The sequence below is a fragment of the Protopterus annectens genome, chromosome 2.part2 (genome assembly GCF_019279795.1).
Source record: "Protopterus annectens isolate FY-2018-M chromosome 2.part2, PAN1.0, whole genome shotgun sequence".
Taxonomy (NCBI): Eukaryota; Metazoa; Chordata; order Ceratodontiformes; family Protopteridae; genus Protopterus; species Protopterus annectens.
The window spans coordinates 339,901,509-339,923,553 of NC_056730.1; the positions used below are offsets into that span (position 1 = coordinate 339,901,509).

The following is a 22,045-nucleotide window of genomic DNA, read 5'->3' on the forward strand; positions in this document are numbered from 1 at the left end:
AGAAAAAGCCAAATGGCTACTCATAAAATAAAGATTTAACCTACTTTTAGGATCCCAACTCTATAAACCAATCAACTCCACACATTTACTTCTCTTGTAAACAGACTTCATGAAAAAAAAAAAAAAACTTATACAACCTGAGACATTACACACAAACTACACCAACTCTCCTTACCCTTAGAACCAAACTACAGCACTGCACATACCTTCTCCTCTCAGGCACCTACTCTTTGACATCGACATTAAGGTTATTAACACTTGTTCCAAATTCAAATGCAACTCAAAAAGCACTTCATCCAAGCTAAATGCTCCTGCTTCAACACACGATGTGTCATCTAACCCATCTCCTTTCAGAGCCTCTTCTCTTCTCTCAAGATTCATTGCAGACTGACTCACTTGAGAAACTAATGTATATACTGTACATTACACTCTGATTGTACACTGCACTGTGCTTGTTCACTAGAATGTACACACCATATCTACATAATCTGTCTGAACTACTCTGGTATTGCTTACATTTATAAATTTTACGTTTGGGAAACGTTTTGCATTTCAACCAAGCTGAGCCTGAAATCTGTCAATATTGGTCAGTGCACTCCTCCAGTAAAGAAACAAAAACAGATAAACAAACCTACGAAACTATATAACACTTAGAAATGCAGTTACTGAAATATGTCATAATGAAAGGCTGACCATCACAAAAATCATCATTAAGTAAAGCAGCACAGTCCTATTTATTTAATTTATTTATTGACATTTGATTATTTTATTTTTATTTCAAGGAAGAAGTAAGTCGTGCCAATGGCTTAATGCTTAAAGGTGACAAAATAATCACTCTCAGTCAACTGAAGAACAAATCAAACCTGGGAATACTGAAGTGCAAAGAACAAAGAAATACAATTAATATATTGGCCAGGAATGGGAGCTGAACTAGAAACATGAAGTGCTGACTGGACAAAGCAGTCCATACCAGTACAATCCAGAAGAAGAGGGAATAAGTGTTTGACCTGGTACTAAAAAGTATCTTCATCCACGTGGTCAAGTGGTAATGATCAGTTCCAGTTTCAAGAAGCATTGTATTTTATATGCATGGACCATTACTGAGGGTTCCCAACTAACTTCAAGTGTGATTACTGCAATAAGTTCATATTTTAAGAGACTATGGATAACCTCATGTTGTCAATAAAAAGCTCAGGGGTTTAGGAAATTTATGAAGTGAACATGAAATAAAAAGAAAATAACATCCAGTCAACACTATCCACAGCTAAATGTGCAGGTAGAGAAATATATCCAAACTGTGAAAAAAGGTAACGAAAAACGATAGTAACAAAAATCTATGAACAGAGTCTTATCACGAGGACTTAATCTCTTACCACCACAACTGTTAATGGGCAGAAGATTGAAAAGCAGAATATATATTTCAGCTATAGTACAGATGTATAAAAACGAAGGAAAGAAAAAAAGAAAGATCAGGAGACAGAGGCTATTACAGAAGCAACTGTAAAAACTACTAAGAAAGCAAAAGCCACGGGGAGTTTGCAATCTAAAAATTAAGTAAATGAAAAGCAACTGAACCAAGATGCTACATTTACTGCTGGGTAGATGGTAGGCTTTATAGGACATCTGTAAAACAAGAGCAACATCTAAATTCCAAGAAGATAAGCCACCAGAAGTGTTACAACCAGTCTTGTTGAATGAAAACACAGACTGTGGTGGCAGATACAACAGAGAGTTACAGAGAGAAGCTCTCCAAGTCATGGGTCATTATAAAGCTACAGTGTAGCAAAAATAAATCTCAAAGGAATGATCACCTGTGCAGACACAGCAATCCTATTAAGTACTCCAAACCTGGAGGACTTAACAGGAAACCAGACCATGCATTCAGTGATGGACAGCTAAAAATGATTCTAAGGGCTGAAGCTTTTTTATGTATCTGAATACATCCAAAGCTATTAAGTCAGTTGACGTGATTGATAAATTTACAAATGATCACTGCTAACATAATGCATGCTACCCCATAAACTTCATATATAATTTAAAATGTGAGGTTGCAGAAAATGGAGAATGTAGCTTTAAATGCTAATGAATGAGGAAAGACAGGTGGCACATTAGCTTTCTAGAGCAGTGGTTTCTAACCTTTTTTGCACCAAAGACCAGTTTCATGTAAGACAATTTTCTGTGGACCAACAATCACACGCACATAAAGATAAAGCATAACAAAGTGCATAATAAATACAACTCATCATAATGTAGAATCAATGAGAGCCCTCAGCTTGTTTCCCTACAATGAAACGGTCCCATCTAGGGGTGATGGGAGACAATGACACTCAAAGTGTGTTCCTTATGTCCAGTCTGCTCTGTAATTTCATTTTGTTTGCTGTCATTGTAGAAAACAGGTTTTCAGTGCTTATTCTAGCAACTTTCTAAGTTTATAAGAGCAATACTTAAATCTGTCCCTATTATTTGCGGCTCTGTCCAGATTTATTGTGTGAGAGGTATGGTCGAGAGGTACACAAAACTAATGGAAACTTTATTCTGAATCTAGCAACTTTCTAAGTTTATAGCAGCAATATTTAAAATCTGTCCCTAATATTTGTGGCTCTGTCCAGATTTATTGTGTGAGATGCTGAGAGGTATGGTCCAGAGGTAGCAAACCTAATGGAAACCCTTTTCTGAATCTAGCAACTTTCTGAGTTTTTAAGAACAATATTTAAAATCTGTCTCTTCATACCTCTCAACTGTCCAGATTTTCCAAGAATGTCCAGATTTTTGCCCCATATTTTTGGTCTGTTCCTCATAAAATCTGTGGTTTTCTGGATTTTTGTGGCGATTCAGTAAGGACTGAAGTCATTACATCATGACAAGCATTTGAGTTTCAGACTTAGATCCTTCAGAAAATGCATGGTATCACAAAATCTTCTAAGTTTATGAGCAATATTTAAAATTTGTTCTTATTTTTGGGGCTTTGTCCCATTATTATTTTTGGCTCTTGTCCAGATATTTTTCTGCCTAAAGGTTGAGAGTGCCCTGTCCAGAGTTATTGTGTGAGAGATTAACAGGTATGGTCAAGAGGTATGGAAACCTCAACTGATTTTGCTGCTATTGCCAGGGATTGCTCTCACTCTTCACTCTCTCTCTCTCTGTCTCTAATGCATGAAAACATATACACACACACACACACACACACACACACACACACACACACAGTCTGTTCTGTTTTCATGCAGGCATTCACTCATCCACGCAGACAGAAACACACACATTAACACACACATTTTTTTCCATTTCATTTACTTGTACTTTACACTTGCTAAACAGCAAAAGCACTGCACACCGATTGTAAAATAATCTCCATTGATCTCACTGTTCACTCTCGTACACACATACACACACGTTCTGCTTTCATGCATGCACTCACTAACACAAGATTGTTCTCAATCTCGATCACACACACACAGACACACACACACACACACACACACACACACACACACACACACACACACACACACACACACACACACACACACACACACACACACACACACTCTGACAGAAGCATGACTTCATAAATCAAATTATGTCAGGTATGATGCCAGACTACCTGCAATGATCACAAAACTATAAATCTATTAATTTGGTTTAGAAATTATTCAGTGCAATACAGAACTGTTGAATTGAATGCTGAAACAACCTTTAATAGGACTGCATTAAAAATAGTATAATGGGTTAACTGAAGGGAATGGAGGTGGTCAATTTATTTTTTTAATTTTCTGTGACTTGGCCAATTAAGATGGCCAGTTATTACTCACAGGATGCATTCATGAAATTAAACAAGACTTTAGATTCTACCATACATACCAATGTTAAGAAAACTGAGTGATACAGGAGCGAGAGGGCAGAAAGACAGATGAATGGGTAAAAAGTGTTTGGAGAAGAGATGTCATAAGGTGCTTGTGAAGAGTAAGCTATGCAGAAATGTGCAGAGTTTTAAGTCAAGTAACTCAAAGATCAAACACTGGGTCCTACACTGCTAAATTTACAAAAATAAAATAGTTCCATATGTTGATGACTGAAGGATGAAGTGTTGCTTAGAAGTGGCAGTCTGTAGAAATTTAAGAAGGCTGCAAGTGTAAACACAGTTGCATAGTTTCAATAACATAACGTAGAATATTGCACTTCAGTGCAGAGAATAAATATAGCAGGTATGCAAGTAAGAAAATGCTTGAGATAATGCAACTTAAGGTCTTGAACATCTGGTTAGCAATCAGGCTTAATAATTAAATACAGTATATTAGAGAAGCAGCACAAATTAACTGGACAATGGCATGTGCTGTCAAGTTGCTTCAAGGGCTAGAAAAATTATTCTACCCTTAGAGGCAGCCCTGGTTAGCCCTCAGCTGGAGTACTGTATTAAGTTTTCAAGATAATCTATTCAAAGAAATCAAGATAACTGGAGTATACTCATGATGGTAATTAAAAGATCAATATTTGGTAGACTTGTTAATCAGCTTTGTGGTGTACACTGCAAGTGGCCAAAGCTCAGTAAGTCGATCAGATGCCTGAAGGAGCTAGCCAGGGAGGATGGGAGTGAGCAGCTGCTGCTAGCTTGCCCATCAGGAACAAAGGGAGGTAACTCTACCTCACCACATGGGGAACACCTAGCTTGAGCACAGAGTTACACAGTGGAGTTTGACAGAGGACAGTGCAAAGCCCATACTGTTATATTGCACTCGCACTACAAAGCCAAGAGGAACAAGACATGCACAGGTACATTTCTCCTTGGGAGACAACAAGCCTGGAGTTTCAAGAATCTGATAAGGTGGGGGTGCTCCCGCGAAGAAAGGGTAGGCTGGCTTATTCCCTACCACCAAGATCTTGTAAAGGAGTGGCAGGCAGACTGGGATTTCTGCTCAGAAAAGAATGGACAATAGGGCTCTTGGCTACCTGTAGAATGCCTGGCTCTTGTTATCCCATAACAACGGGGCCAATTGAGTACAGGTACAGGAAGCCAGACAAGGTCTTGGAAAAGCAAAAAAATGGAAGAAAGGGTGAAAAACTTGAATATATAGTACATTAAGTAAAGAATAGATGGTCTGTAATTAAAAAAACAGAGAGTGGAGTGGAGAGAGAAAAGGAGGTATATCACCAGCAGATAATATAACCTATGTTTAAGGATGACAGTAGGAGGCACTCCTACAAAGATCAAATGACTGTGATTTGGATAACAGAGATGCCACCATGAAAGACAACCAAGGGTAGCTTTTAGAAATGTGTATGAGAGTTAGCGAAAAGTTAGATGGTGTAAGTTTAAGGGAGGGAATACAGCTGCAGTCTCCCAAGCTGGCTGCAACTTACTGCTTGTTTATAATAGACATCCTGCATTCCTTAGCTGTCACTTTGCACATACCACAGTGTTGTCTTACAGAGGTATGTGTTATGCATAATCTGCCGACATAAATCACTAAAGAGTCACCCAGATGCATACAAGTACAGGCATAATTTATTCGGTCCATACATTACACTGAAAGCTAACACTAAGAATGTTTCTAACTGCAAGAGTCTTCCTCATAAAACTGGAATCCTGGTAGCTCACAACAGTTTTTTGAATCAGTCAAAATCCAAAATGATGGCAATGCACTTAACATACTATAACTCTTCCCTTCAAAATTATCTTTACTCAAAAAGCAGAAACCAACAACTCTGAAAACCATATGAACAAAGTATATAAATTGCTACTTTGAAGCCTGAGAAGTTAGTAAATGCTGCAGTAATATCTTTTACTGGGTGCCACTAGCATGAATGATTGATGTATCAGAGAACAACATTATAAAAGTTTCAGACATGGTACTATACTAAAAAAAACAGAACTGAAGCACTAACAACCTGGACTGTGGAGACTATGAGGCAAATAAGGTATTTTCTTTTGAATATCATTCTTCAATGTTAGAAGGCAAGTTCTGTTTTAGTCATGTCTTCCAACTTGAAAAACAAAATATCTTTTTGCATTAAACTTGAACTGACCACCAAATGGCACTAAATGACAGTGATTTTATGCAGTAGTTTTAGTGTTAATACTAAACTGTGCAGTTCTCAAATTAGTTTTGCTAATTTGCTTTTACCCCAGTCTTCCACAAAATTGTTTAAGAAGGGCATTACTATAAATTAGATAAACGTGAGAGAAAGATATATTTTTATAAAATGTTAACAGAATTGTGAATATTTTAAAATGTTTCAGCATTCCTTACCTTTATTGGCCGTAAAGCACAACAACATTTGGTCCAAAAACTCTTCTCAACATCCTCCAGATGCCTTTCTCTTCTTCGCAGTGTCCTCAGCTTTTCTTCTAACTGCTGCAATGCTCTTCTGTCTTTGTGGTGTAATGGCCTACCATCTTTACACTGTAAGAATAAAAGAGTACCTTAAAATAACTATCAAGTATATATTTCAGAGTGATCAGCATTTTTTACAGCTGCATTAACAATAACTGTAGGAACTTCAATTCAACAAAAGGTCTAGCAAATGTGACTGAATGTTATATTCCAGTCTGTACTAAGTAAACACAAATTTGACAAAATGTCCATTCAGGTAAGTTTAACGGAAATTAATTTTCTTTTCTTTTCTTTTTTGTGATAGTCTGTGCCTTACAGTGAAAGGCTTTATCTTACAAGAGAAAAAAAATGCCTTCATTAAGAATGTCATGCAATTTACATTTTTGACTGATGTAACATTTTTTTTAATGCGATAAAATGGTATTTGGCAACCTGGCAATAACAAAAGGCAGATATTACTCAGTGTGTTGCCAAAGTGTTATGAATATACACTATACATGAAAATAAAACAGCCATTTTGACTTGAAACCTACTTTTTTGCCTTCTAGGTTTCTCTTGGAATTGACTTTAATAGTCTAGTAGTTTGGCTCAGAGGTTTAAGAATATGAACTGTTAATGAGCTGCACTCCTATAATTCAGGGGTTAGATTCTGTCTATTCTACTTGCAAACTGTGCGACTCACAGCAAGTCACTTAAACAGTACTCGTAGGTGATATCTGAAAGGGGGCACTTATGTCCATTGGGCTTACCTGGTTAAATAAATAAAAACACTTTCCTTTTACAGAGTTTAATCTCCTTTTGTTTCAGTGAGTCACCTATCCTACTTCTTACAGCAGCTACTGCTCATCTAATACATGTCACATGCTAGGATGACTTTCCATGCTGTTAGAAACCAAAAATCGGCTACTGATAATGTTTTATGCAGAATTTGAGAGAACATGCAATTCCTCAACAGAAATGAGCATGACTTGAACGAGAACTTCAGTTCTAGTAAGGAAATATAATATACTACTGAATAAAACGAAGCAAGGGCATCAACTGAAAAACTGCTGCAGAAGACTTGCAAGCACTTGCACACAGGTTTCAGTCTTGACTATTCCACTAGCATCCTGTGTATGATTACAAGGTATGGATGATAACTGTGAGGTAGGTTATGTTATATGAAGACTGACACAAGATTTGTGTTAGGGTTAAGGCTAGAGTTAGAATTTTAGGGTTAGGTTTAAGTTCTTAGGATGAGCTGTGAATGGTTACACTACAAAAAGTTTGAAAAATGTATTACCAGTTTCACTAGATGATCATAGCTCATTTTTCTCATTCTGGGAAAGAACATATACACAAACGACTCATGCCTATAGTACAGTAAGAGCAACCAATGCCAATTCAGGCCAAGGAGATGGGAGTCAGCAATCACAGCACCAGCTCAGTCATATTGACAGGAAATGTGCAAGAGGACAGTTCTAGGGATGCACTTCCTGGTGGAGACGAGCAACCAGTTCCTTACATGAGCAATGCACAGGCCAAATACTGCCCTATGGGCAGAAAGAGTGTGCAACGAAGCATGCACATTCTGCTGGTTTAACTTCACCTATTGTTTCTGAAAACTGCATGAGAGATGGAACCACTACAGGGATTCCATTCTATCATATGTGTTAATTAGTAACTGAGTTCATTCCTGCCACCATCACTGGCACTCTACTTCCTAACAGTGACTTTATACAAATTTACCAAACTAAACTTACTTCACTGTAAGTCTAAGAGTCAATAATGGAGGAAGAGGATGTGGAAGCCTCATCTCCCACAATATAAACATTTACAGGTTGATTTTTTTCTAGTGAGCAAGTTAAGTGAAAGTCCAAAAGTGCAGTCTCAGAAATTAATGTCAGTGACGAGCAGGCTCATTTGATAAGGCTTTTTTTAGCTCTTCAGCAGCTAAGGAACTTAAGTGTGAGAAAAATGGGAAACTAATATAAAGAGGGACAACTTTTTCATCCCTCCCCCCTTTTAAAAAAAGTAACGGTTTTATGCCTTCGGCCTCCTTCCCCAACAAACAAGGGCCAGTACATGGGGAGGCAATGGAAAGGAGCCTCTTAAAAAAGGGGGAAAAGCCTCATAAAATCAAGGACAACCTTCCTAGCAGGCAAGATTATTGGCCTGTTCAGTCCCCCGACACCTAGCCTGGCAACCTCTCCATCAAATTTCAGCTGCTTCTTTGGCATCAAACAATCTCAGGCAGTTGGCTTCTGAGGGTGATCCAAAGAGGATAATCCTGGCAATGGGAATCCCTGCTAAATTCCTGGGAATTCCCTCTTACCCCAGGAACCAGATTTCTCCATTCCTTCCCATTCTACTCAGCGTGATGTTCCAGAGAGTAATAAAATCAGTGTTCTTCAGTCTTAATGGCAAAGGCGGTTATTCAAGGATTTTTCTTGTTCACAACCCAGAAGGATCCTACAGGCCAACACCGGATCTTTAAATTTTAAACTTCCAACTTCCATCTCAGGATTCCCAAGCTCAAGATGTTATTATCGCACAATCTTACATCCTTGATCCCAAACCTAGCTTTCATAGTAAAGCTAGACCTAGAGGATGCCTACTACCACATTCCTAATTACAAAACAGTTCAAGCATTTCTCAAAATTTGCTGTATCTAGCTTAATTTATCAGTTTTCTGTTTTACCCTTTGGACTCTCCACTACACCAAGGGTATTTACAAAATGCTTATCTGCAGTCAAACTAACTGCAGACTCCAAAACATACAAAACTTTCCAAATTTGAATGACTGTCTAACCTTTACTATTTTTTCAGCTCTCTAATACTATCCAGGAACTTCTACTCAATCTGGGATTTCAAAATCACCTGGCAGAAGTCTTCTGTCATCCCTTCATACAAAATGGTATTCCTTTTTTTTTTTTAAAACAAGTTTATTGTTTTAACATACAAAATAAATATCATAACAATTTTATACAAGCAATTAAAATAGAAATAGTTATAACATTCAATAAAATAACCAAAGTATTTACAAAGACATCCACTACAAATCAAATCAATTGATTAAACTATAATGTCATGCTATTGAGACTAAGATTTTTTTAACAGGTTTTGTAAAGTATCCCATATAATATAATAAGATGTTTTTCTAGTAGTTCTTGATTTTATTGTCATCAATTCCATATGACACACTTCAGTCATAACATTTTTAAATTCATTAAATGAAGGAGGGGTATCTGAAATCCAATTTCTGGTTATTATTTTTCTAGCCACTGGTAGAATAGACCATAATAAGGGAAGTTTAACTTTTTTAACACTTCTAGGAACAGGTGTGTTAAATAATATAAGTGATTTGGAAACAATGAAATTATCTGTGAAAAGGGCCTGCAAAAAATCATTGATTAACTTCCAATATTCCTTCAATTTTATACAGTCATAAAACATATGTGCCCAATCAGCATTTATTTCTACATTACATCTTTTACATAAGTTGTCTTTATTATTTATTTTATTCATCATTAAAGGTGTACAGAAGGATCTAGGTAAAAATTTCCAAGTAAAAAGTATCCAATTAATGGAAGAAGTAGCTTTATAAGCAGATTCCAATATATATTGTTTATATTGTTGTTTTGGTGATTCACCATTAATGGAAATAAAATAATTCCAATAGATATCTGAACTGTAATGAGTTTCTTCTCTGATATTTTTATGTATGTATGCTTACCTTTATCAGAAACTTTATGTTGTAAATTTAATATCAAGTAATCAATCAGTATTGGAACAGATTCTTTAACTGTTAAAGACATTAAATCAATTTTATTAATAAGATGTTGTCTAAAAGTCTGAATTTCTAACCAACATGTTTCTCTCAAATCAAATTCTTGCTTTAAGAAGTCTAAATTTTTTACTTTATTATCAGACGGCAACTGAAACCAATACTTTAGATCATTCTCTGTGACTAAAAGAGTTCTTTCAGAGGTGGCTGACAAAAGCATACCTTGTGTATACATTATAGGGAATAGAATAAAATTCCATTCCTTATACTTAGGATGCATGAATATAAAATTACGATAACTGATAATAATGTTTAATGAGTAACTAAATACATATTTTGGTGTAATGGATGAAGTACAAAATTCTTTTAGTAACCGTAACATGGGGTTATTTACAATAATATTTTTATGTATTAAAGAGATTTTCATGAAGTGAATGCTAATTAGTTCCCAATAATCTTTCCATCTTGCAACATATGACTGATCTATTAACAAAGTAATAACTTTTATAATAGAAGAGATAGTATATAAATTAAAGTCTGGAAATGAAATGCCCCCTTGAGACCAGCTATTAGTACGTTTCTTTAATGCAATCCTAGGTCTATTAGGTGCCCATAAGAAATTTAACATTAGTGAATTCAATTTCTTAATAATTATTTTTGTAGATGGGAGTATTATTGATTGTATTAAGTATAATATCTTAGGGAATACTATAATTTTAATAATTGTGAGTCTCTCTTCCATGGTAAAAAACATATTGTTCCAGCTATTGAAAAGATTTTGTATATTAAGAAGACAAGTACTATAATTATGTATAATAGATTTGATATCTTTAGTACCTAAGTAAGTTATCTGACCTGAGTTGGGTATATATTTGTTAAAATCATTAATGAGGACATTTTTTCGTGTGTATATTGGTAATATTTTAGTTTTTTCTTCATTGAATATTAAACCAGAGATATTTTTAAAATCCAGCATTTTATCAAATAAGGACTGCATAGAAGAGTTAGATCCAGCTGATGTAATTAGAACATCATCTGCAAAAAGTTGAATTTTAGATATTGTATTTTCATCTATATCAAATCCTTCTATATCAGTACTGTTTCTGATCAAATTAGCCCAAGGCTCCATTATTAAAGTAAATAATAGTGGAGAGTGGACACCCTTGTTTTGTACCTTTTAAAATGGGTATTTTTTGTGAGACATATGTTCCTATCTTAATGTAAGCTAATGCTCCTTTATATAGATGTTCAATTAGATTTACAAATGCATCTGAGAAGTTTGTGCACTTCAGTAAGATAAACAAGTAGTCCCAACTTACTGAATCAAATGCTGAACTTATATCGAGACTAATAAGTGTTAAATCTTTCTTTTTCCTATTTGCAAAATCAATTAACGTTAAAGTTCTCCTTATATTATCAAAAGTATTTCTATTTCCAATAAAGCCTGTCTGGTCTATATCTATAATGCCTGGGATGATTGTCTTTAATCTATCAGCAAAAATACTCAAACATTTTATAGTCAACATTAAGTAATGAAATAGGTCTATATGAAGTGCATTTGGTTGGGTCTTTATTGGGTTTTAAAATTGGTGAAATAAATGTGTATTGCCAAGATGGGGGAGTTGTTAACTCATTTTGGGCCAAAATAAAAACCTTATGTATTAATGAGTAAGTACTTTTGGGAAGAATTTTATAGATCTCTGGTATAATACCATCATTACCTGGTGCTTTGTTTGATTTAAGCTTGTTTATTTGTGTAATAACCTCTGTATATGAAATGTTTTTATCCATTAGTTTAGTCTGTTGTTTATTAAGTTTTTTGTTCATGTTTGTAGTTATAGATTTCTTTATTTTATCTTTAGGCTCCATGTTAATGTTATTATGATTAATTTTGTGAAAGTGATTTCTAAATTCATCTAATATTTCTGGTAAGCTAGAAACATTCTTCTTTTTCCTTGGAGAGAAAATTTCTTTGATGTGATTTTGTTTATTCAACCTTTTTGTTTTATTTTTAAGTCTATGTAAGTATTTGGGACTTATTGAGCAAGACAAAAACTTATATTTCTCTAATGTTATTTTAACTTTATGAGTTAAAATTTCTTTGTATTTCTCATTTAATTTATTTATTTCTTCAATGACTTTTTTGTCCATAATATTTTCTTTATTATTATGTTTGCATGAGTCTAATTTGCTTTGAATATCTAGTAATTCCTTGTCCCAAGATTTCCTTTTATTATTATACCATCTGATACTTTGTCCATATAAATATGATTTTAAAGCATCCCAAACATAAACAATGGAGACTTCAGGTGTATTGTTTAAGTCTAAAAAATGTTGCACTTCTGAAAGTATATAATCTTTATAGTCTTTTAGTTGAGTTAAGTATGCTGGTATCCTTTTGATCTGAACATTGTAAGTACTTTTTATCTTAAACTCAAAGACAATTGAATTATGATCTGATATAGGACACGAAATGATTTTAGAATTAATTAAGTCTGTAACTATCTGGCTAGAAATAAAGACTCTTTTTGAATAAGTTTTATATCTGTTAGAAAAAAAAGTGTATGGTAATGATTTTGGATCTATCTGATTATTAATATCATTCTAATGATATAAATTAACAAAATCCTTTAAATGTTTTGCATTAGATGTAATTTTCCTTTTTCCTGTAGTAGTAGTATCTTTTTCATGTAGGATACAATTAAAGTCACCTGCTAAAATAATATCTCCTATAGAAAATGATATGATCTTATTGAGATGGTGTTTCACTGTATTAATGCCAATTCCTGGTATCCAATATACATTGATTAATGTATATGTCTTTCCATTAATCTGTATTGTAACCATACAAAACATTCCTTTATCATCTTTATAAGACTTCATAGTTTTAGGTATGGGCATATTTTTATTCCATAAAATAGCCACTTCTCTTTTTTTCTGAGTGTGTTCTGAACTAACCAAGACTGTATATTTATTAGTGGCTAATTTATCAATATCCTTTTTCAGGAGATGTGTTTCTTGAAGGAATACTAAGTTGGCCCTATGCAAATTAATGTATCTCATTAAACTTGCCCTTTTACATGGGTTATTCAGTCCATTAATGTTTAAAGAAATTCCTTTTAGAGAAATCATTTAGCTTTTATAAACATATAAAACATATAATCAGAATAACAATTAACAAAATAAATGATATTATACCTCCTCCTTTAGGTGTACCATTAATTATAGCTGTATTTATTGAAAATCTTATGGGATTTTGTATAAGCTTCACTTTTATTTGTAGTGACAATACGTTTATAAAATGTGTTGTGGATGTCAGAACTATATACAAACAACAATAAACAGGTGAAAAGAATATTAGGATTAAACATTGCACCCAGTCTGGAGTTAAGAACTCCAACTTTGAGTAGCACATACCACTCAAGTTATCCCCCTATCCTAAGCAGCAGTACCTCAGCTGCCACCATATCAATTCAATACTAATTATTATTAACTAAAATTAACCTCATTTAATTAGATTATCTAGTAGGACAAAGCTAAACAATTTATAAATCAGCTTCATATAAACAAATAAGAACATTTAGAAATAGCTCATATTACTATGTACATCTATTTTGTAAAATACACTCATAATCAAAATAGCATTCTAATAAACTTGATAATGGGAACCGAGAAGAGAGAGAGAGAAAGGAAGAGAGAGAGAGAAAAAAAAAAAAAAAAAAAAAGGAGCATATCTCTATATTAGTTTATTAAAAGTTTGTAAAAATAAGTTCTTATGTTCATTTGGATTCAATAACTTAGGCTATAATGGTTCAGACATTACATATATTAGGGTAATCCTACTTTCTGCCATAGAAATGCAGTTAACAGTTTTAAAAACTTTAAATTACTTGCACCAAAGCTTTCTTCTCATACTTATTATTGCCAGTAAATAAAATATTTATACTCATACATAAGTTTACAAGTCATACTGCACAGCAATGATAATTCCTAGTTATACATAAATCATTGTGATGAAAACCATCTGTATTTTATATATCTGAACTGCAGCTTTAAAATATGCCACATGACAGTTTCTTCTAAAATATAGACATGATACTTGTGCTTGTCAGTTAGTTAAGGCAAATGATTTATAACCTTATATATGTTTAAATCATAAGTATTTATATACATTAATATGCTGCAGTCATGTAAGCTTTCAAAAACATGTGTATATGTATTTTACCTTCTATGCCTTCTAAAATATCTCACTTGCTTACTATGGCATACTGAATCATTTAAAATCATTATAACTTTCATATTTTATAAATTACATCTTAAATAAGTAAGTTGTTATAAAGAATAACTCACATTTAGATGTCATAAAGTTCGTTTTTCATCACAAAGTCGCATTTACAGCAGTTCTACTTCCTGGAACAGTGTTCTTCTTGAATCTGCGATGTGTCAGTGTGAAATCAGGGGTCAAAGTTCAAAATGACTGCATTCAGCTTCTCTGCGTGTATTCTGAGTGTTGAAGCTTTTAAAACAACTCGAGGACACTATTCACGAGGTAACCCACATTCCAAATTGTCTCCCTTAACATTCTGGCAGGAATTTTAGTAAATACAAGTGACTGACATTCATTTAGTAATACAAATGAAACTAAACAGTGCAAAACCTTCGCGAAGTAATTCACAAGTCATTACAGTCTCTATGACAGTGAAACCAAGCCTACAGTTATTTAACATATTATATAACTTATTTTTATATGCCCCATTTCATTTTCTCATACAAATCTTATTATATACATATATCAGTATTATCAGAAGCATATAACTGTACTTAAAAGAGAGAAAGAGAGAGAGAGAAAAGAAAAGGAAAAGAGTAGAGAAAAAAAAGAAAGAAAGAGAGAGAGAAGAAAGAAAAAAGGAAGCTACAAAGAGTATCTACAAAGAAATATTACTTGCTGTTTGTATTAGTAAAGTTAAACATGAAACATATTACTTACAACTATTTTAGTTGTAATTATTTGCAATTATATCATGACATATTATTTGTAATCATGTATAAGCAATAAAGTCATGATATAATATTTAGCAACAGTGTTTAAATAGCATATATAGTTTTAAAGAACTAATAAGTTATTATTTCACTTTTTCCATATTTTACATCATACTTCTCTCCTTGCCCTCCCCCACCCCTCACTAAATGCATAGTTTATAAAGAATGCCATTATTTGAAACAAGAAGAGAAAGAAAATGTATCAAATTACTAACCTTAGGTCTCTTTATCACAAAGAGAAACAAGTTGATTGATAGCATGTTATTTGTTCCTCAGAGAGTTTGACTATTTATGAAACAAAAACAGTTCTTTGCACACAAAAAAAATAACTTTGAATAAATCTTTAAAATATTTGTGGCTTTCTGGAGATGCAGTAACTGTATTTGAAGAGATTAAGTGAGAAGGAAAGAAAGAAAAAAAAAAAAAAAAAAAGAACATGTCATTTGTTTTTTAGTCTTTTTTGCTTCTCTGAAGTCTTCCAAGAAGTTCCTGTTGCCATCCTCTTTAATGAAGGACTTGCCCATTCCATATCTTCTATTTTATCTAATATCTTTTTTTTTTTTTTTTTTTTTTAATATACAAAATGGTATTCCTGAGATGTTTGTTGGACTTAACCAAAAAAGCTTTTCTCCCTCAAAACAAAGAAGAGATGTTCTTCCCAAGTTTCGCCAACCTAAACTAAGCATCTGCACGGAAGTTTCTCAGGATTCCGGGCCACATGGCATCAATGATTATGAATGCAACAATAAAGACTTAAAAAGTAAAAAAAAGTCACGGACATTCAGAAGTTATGTAGCTGGAAATACATGATGCCCTTAATGGATCATTTACATATATCCCGTGGACCTCGCTTATCAGATGTTTAGGGCATCACACAGTGAAAACTCTAGCTTTGGCTGGGTTTTTCTTGCAGGTTTTTTTTTGTTTGTTTATTTACTGGCTATCATGTTGCCCTACAATGGTAAGTCAGATCAGTTTAGAGTTAACATCTATACCCTTTGACTTTTCATATTCCAATCCTGTGATATGCCAAGTGGGAGACTGGATAGTGAGTACATCAGACAGCTTGCAATGCAGGTTTTCCATTCTGTCTCTTCGTTTCCCACTCCAATCAGTCACAACAGACATTTCAAATCTGGCATAGAGAGTACAGGATCTCGGATATCCTACAAATAGACAGAAGTACATAAATATCACATGAATGCAGGTGGTTATCAATACGGTGAAGTTATTGAATCATCTCTGGTCCCTGGGAGCTCTGCAAGTGTACACAGACAACATCACAGTGATGTGGTACATAAATAAACAAGAGGGTACCAGATACTACCCCCTTTGAAGACCGGTTATGATGGAGGTAGGAGGGGTAGCGATTGATTTAGTTACTGCACTTGTTGACCAGAACAATCCAACTGTGCATGAAACCCTTTTCAGTGGAGATCCTGGTTAAAAAGCTCCATCAAAATAAGTTACAGTAAATATTAAGATTTAAAACAAATTGTATGCTATGCATTAGACAGACAAAGGTTCTGCACAACAAAGTCATATTTGTATATTAAAAATAAGTTAAGTACTCACCATAACACTCCATCTGTGTTGTCCATTTTAATTCTTCCTCAACCTGTGGGTTTGAATCCGAACCTTGAATCTGACCTAGCCTCTTTTAATAGCTTAGGATCCCAACTCTCAAGCTCCTCCCTTACCCATAATGCCCCTGTCCTCCAAATTACCTTAGATCGAATTTGCTGCAGCTGTATATGCCTAACACATAAAAGTATAAATAGAAAATTATTATAAGATAGAGAGCACAGGGAATCAGCATCTCAAAAGAAACAGTGGTTCCTGGAACACCTCCGAAGTCTTCCCATAAGGGACAGGGGGATGGAGCACGGGAAGGTTGAGGAAAAATGAAAATGGACAACATAGATGGAACATTATGGTGAGTACATAACTTCTTTATCTGATCTTATCATTTTCATTCATTACTCAACCTGTGGGACAAAGTCCCCAGCTACAGTAACCTCAGGTGGCCCTCAGGGAAGAATATTCTGATGCACGGCAGAACCAAAAGCAACTTTTCTTCTAGAAACAATATCCAATTTGTAATGTGTGACAAAAGTATGGGAGTTTGACAAAGTAGCAGCCACACAAATGACCTCTATCGAAACTCTGGACCAGAAAGTTTGAGATGTAGACACAGACCTAGTAGAATGAGCTTTGACATGCCTAGGTAGAGGGATACCTTCAGAAGAATATACATGAGATATGCAACCTGTAATCCATTTAGACAAAGTAATTTTGGACACTGGCCTTCCCATTCTAACATCTGAGAAGGAGACAAACAACTGGTCAGATTTTCAAAAAAAAAAGAAGTTATGGATTTCCCATAACATTCCATCTGTGTTGTTGAGCTTCATTATCCATGATGTGTGGGACTCGGTTCAGAGTCTCGGAACTGGCTCGGCCGTTACAACAGCTCACGCAAACCAAAAACTCCTGAGCTAAGTCCCTACCCAGAATGCCTCTCTCTAGATTACTTCAGATCAACTTTGCAGCTATAGGGAAGGACCAGAAAAGGTAATAATATAACCATCGAAGAGACTATGTCCAAGGTCATACACGAAGAAACAAATAACCAGGACTAAAATCTGTTCCCTCAAGGAGTCTGAAGGAAGGTGCGGTGTCAAGGATAAATGAAGATCGACAACACAGATGGAAAATTATGGTAAGTCCATAACTTCTTTATCTGATGTTGTCAATCTTCGTTTATCCTTGACGTGTGGGACAGAGTCCCCAGCTACCTTGCATCTTGGGAGGCTTTGTGGAAGGATATTCATGAGCACCATAGAACCAAATAACGCTCTCCTCTGGAGACCAGATCCACTTTGTAATGAGTGCTAAATGTATGTATAGAAGCCAACATAGTGGCTGCACATATGTCGTCCATGGAAGCCTTATAATGGAAAACAGCAGACAATAGCTGTAGCCCTTGTGGAGTGTGCTTTAACTGGGGCTGTCAGTTGGAGGTTTTCTTACTGTAGATAAAGGTAATACATTCTCTTAGCCACTTAGACAATGTGACCTTTGAAGCTGATTTATCCATGGAAGGACCTGAAAACGAAACAAATAACTGGTCCGACTTTCTGAAATCTTTACTTCTGTCGAGATAAAAATGCAACTGCCTGTGAACATCTAAATAAATGTAAGCAGTACTCTCCCTTGTTAGGAAAATTAGGGAAGAAACTGGAAATGTAAAAAACAAGCCGGACGCACCAAGTGCTTAGCGTAATCCAGTGTTGGACAATATAATAGGGGAAGTCCAGAGGAAAAGGGATGAAGGGGTTTACAATGTGCTGTTGGACAGTAGCACTGTTATCCTGCAGACACCTGGCCAAGCAACAATGAGAACTTTGGTGGACCCCTGTTGGTATTGACTATTATGACATTTGTGACATTATTAGAAAATACTGGAGAATATTTAGAACGGACTTGGAGGTATCATCTTTACTGGGTGAAAAACCATCCACTGTATATAGAAAGGAGGTTTCTTTTAAGGGCATGTTGGACAGGAATGGTGTTAGAGGGGCCAATGGAGGATGTTTTAAATGTGGGAGATACTCACAATGTCAATACAATATCAACCAAGACAGGATCAATATTAGGAATTTTGGTACAATAAAGCCACCCAAAAAGTACTTTTGTTACTCAAAAGGAGTGGTGTATGTTGCATTATGTCAGGCATGCGGTAGTTATGTGGGTAAAACGAAGAGGGCATTTAGGGCAAGGATTTATGAACATCTTTATGATATTAAACATCAAAATGAAAAGAACACCCTAGGCATATCAGAGAGAACCCAACACATGCCTTTAGATTTTGTGCCATCGATCATGTAGATCTAAGACCTGGGGGGGGGGTGACAAATTCCTTGAATTTAAAGAGCTAAAATGGCAAATCAAACTCAACTCTGATGAAAAGCCTGGACAGGGTGTGAAGATAGATGAAGGCTGCCAGCCTAGGCAGATAGAATGTTGGAGATAATTCTGTCATCTGTAAATATTATTGTAAACCACAGGCTTGTTGTCTTAAATGGTAAAAATAGTGTTACATGTGGAACTGAAAACATGTAACAACAGCGCAGTCTACTGACCAAGTAAAGCATGTTGTGACCCTCTGATGTAAACAGGGCTCTGGCCGGTCTAGATGAAGGAATTCTTGCTATTGTTTTAAGGCCAGAGTTAATGGCCAGAATTTTAATGCATAAATGTCTTTAATGGCTTTGCTTCCTGACCTGGTGTGAGTTTACTACAGAATGTAGCCTGTTAGCCTGGGAACCCCAGGAAAGTGTGAAGAATGATGTAATGTGAATCAGGACTGTAATATCAATTTAAACAGAGACAATCAGTGAGCATTAAGCATTTTTGTCTTGACCATCCAACTCACCAACACTGTCTTGCTCTGTATGTAAGTTTATCTTAGACTTGTGTTTTCTCTTAGAAACAGCTAGGAACTAGAAAGATTAGACTAAGTGTTTTTCTGGGATGTCAGAACTGTACTACTGAATTATTTTATGTATTTCTCTGTGATCTCTGTACTCTTGACTAGCACTGTGTAGTAAAAATTATTGTCTTGTGTTTTGACTATTTGTTATTAAATATTTTTAAACCCTTTCAATTGTGGCTGTTTTTGTAGAGATAATTTAAGCTCTTTAGAGTACTTGCATGCTTTTGGTAAAATTGTACAAAGCCACTCCAATAGCTGCCCTGGGGTATACTACGAACTGGATAATAATATTGCACAGTAATAATTGGACACCCTTTTAAGGGCCTTTGAGTAGCTGATAAATATTAGTGGGTGGTGGCAACTGGTACTACTGTACAGTCTGGGGAAAAGGGGCACAGCTGGAGAACTTGTGCCAGCCTTCCCCAGGAGTGTCTGTGTGGTTGTATAAACTCTTTCAAAGTGTGTGTGTGTGTGTGTGTGTGTGTGTGTGTGTGTGTGTGTGTGTCAGCTACTTGGGCAGGGACACAAAGCACTGGTTGGACAGAGAGGGTGCTGGAGGTTTTAGCTTGCCCACTAGGCTGAGATCTGGACCCTATAGCTGTGCCAGTGGGGAGTCTTATTGGAGACCTGGAGAGCAAGGGAACGACCACCCCGGACTGACTGTGATCTATGTGTGCTCTTAAGGGAAATTTCACTTTACTGTGTGTAATTGTTATCCTTTCCTCCTATATGAGATGCTACTCACTGGTGTTAGTGGTGAGGACTGAGGATCCTTGATTGCTGGGCCAGGGTACGGGCATCACACAGGGTATCAAGTAACTTTTTAAAGCTGAAAGCAGCTTATTTTTATGATACATTATGCATGAAAATTATTATAAACCTTTGGGTATATGTATTAATAGATTGAGACAATAAGGTTTTTTAATTTTTTGAAATTCTGTATATATGTAATTGCATTTTAACAAGATGGGTGGAACTGATGTTGCTTTAATTAACAAGGGGAGGAGACTCTGGTATATAATGTGTGATTTTGTAAAATGGTTTTATTCTGAGGAAGTCTGAAATCGAGTAAGACAAAAGCGTTTAATTAAATTGGATTACGCTAAGCACTTGGCCGGCTTGTTTTTTACATTTCCAGTCTTTTCACAAAATTAGGGAAGAATACTCGCAATTCAATGGATTGATTAATGTTAGTTTCAGATACGACCTTTGGAAGAAAGGATGGATTAGTTCTTAGTGATACCATGTCTTTTTGAAAAATCAAATACGGAGGTTTTGAGGATAATACATGAATCTCTGAAATCCTCCTAGTGGATGTAATGGCTATTAAGAAAATGGTCTTCCATGAAAGAAATTTCAAATCATAGGTAGCCACCATCTCAAAGGGGGATTAGACCATTAATTGCAAAACCATAGTAAGACTCCAGGGAACAAGGGGTCCCTATAAGTAGGCTTTAACCTTAAGGTTCTCTTTAGAAAAACCTTACACAGTCTATGCAAAATTAAAGATAGTCTTTCAAAGCTATTATGGAAATTAGAAATAGCAGCAAGCTGAACTCTGATGGTAGAAGCTCCTTGTTTGAACAGCGTATACAAAAACTGTAAAACCTTTTCAAGTGATGCCAAGAAAGGATCAAGTTTATTTCTGCGTGCCCATAAGGAAAATAGTTTCCATTTGCTGAGGTAGTCTCTCCTTGTGGAAGGTTTATGAGATGCTAACACAATTTTTTGAACTGGGGAAGATAAGTTATTTTGCCTGGCAATCAATGGAACTGGAAAAACCAACCTCTAAACTTGAGGTTTGTTAGACTGGGGTGAACTAATCCCAGAGGATGGGACAGCAGATCTGGATCCGGGTCTAGAGTCCATGGACATTAAAGTAGGTAAGGTCAAAAAAGGGGAGCCAGACTTGTCAAGGCCTAAATGGGGCAATGAGAATCACTTTGCTCCTCAACCTTAGGGCCTTCTTTAAGATAAGAGGTATTAGAGAAATGGGAGGAATGCATAAAGAAGACCCAAGGGTCAATCGTGAAGGATAGAATCTCTCAGGGGCTCCCCCTGAGGGGGGATTAAGGCAAAATAGATGCTGTACATGTGGTTCTGGGGGGATGCAAATAGATTGCAGCAAGGCTGGCCCCAGAGAAGGAAAATCGTCTTTGCCACTCTGGGATTGAGAGACCACTCGGAGCCAGGAGGCTGCATCTGCTTAATTTGTCTGCCATCATGTTTGAGCTCCTCAGGATGTGCATTGCTATCAAAAAGCAGTCTGAAGAGATTGCCCATTACCACACTCTGAGGGCTTCTTGACACAGGGGTTAAGAATTGATTCTGCCTTGCTTGTTGATGTACCAGACTACTGACGTTGTCTGACTGAATTGCAATCGTTCCTAGAGGGAGGACAGTTTGAAA

At 35.6% G+C, this 22,045-nt stretch overlaps 1 protein-coding gene across 1 annotated transcript in view; it reads right to left on the minus strand.

Moving 5' to 3' along the window:
- Positions 1 to 22,045, minus strand: part of LMBRD1 (LMBR1 domain containing 1) — a 2,226,796-nt gene that overhangs the window by 941,118 nt on the left and 1,263,633 nt on the right. The window contains exon 9 of the mRNA XM_044063893.1: positions 6,249 to 6,401. Coding sequence (XP_043919828.1) covers positions 6,249 to 6,401 — 153 coding nt within the window. The remainder of the gene's footprint in view (positions 1 to 6,248; positions 6,402 to 22,045) is intronic.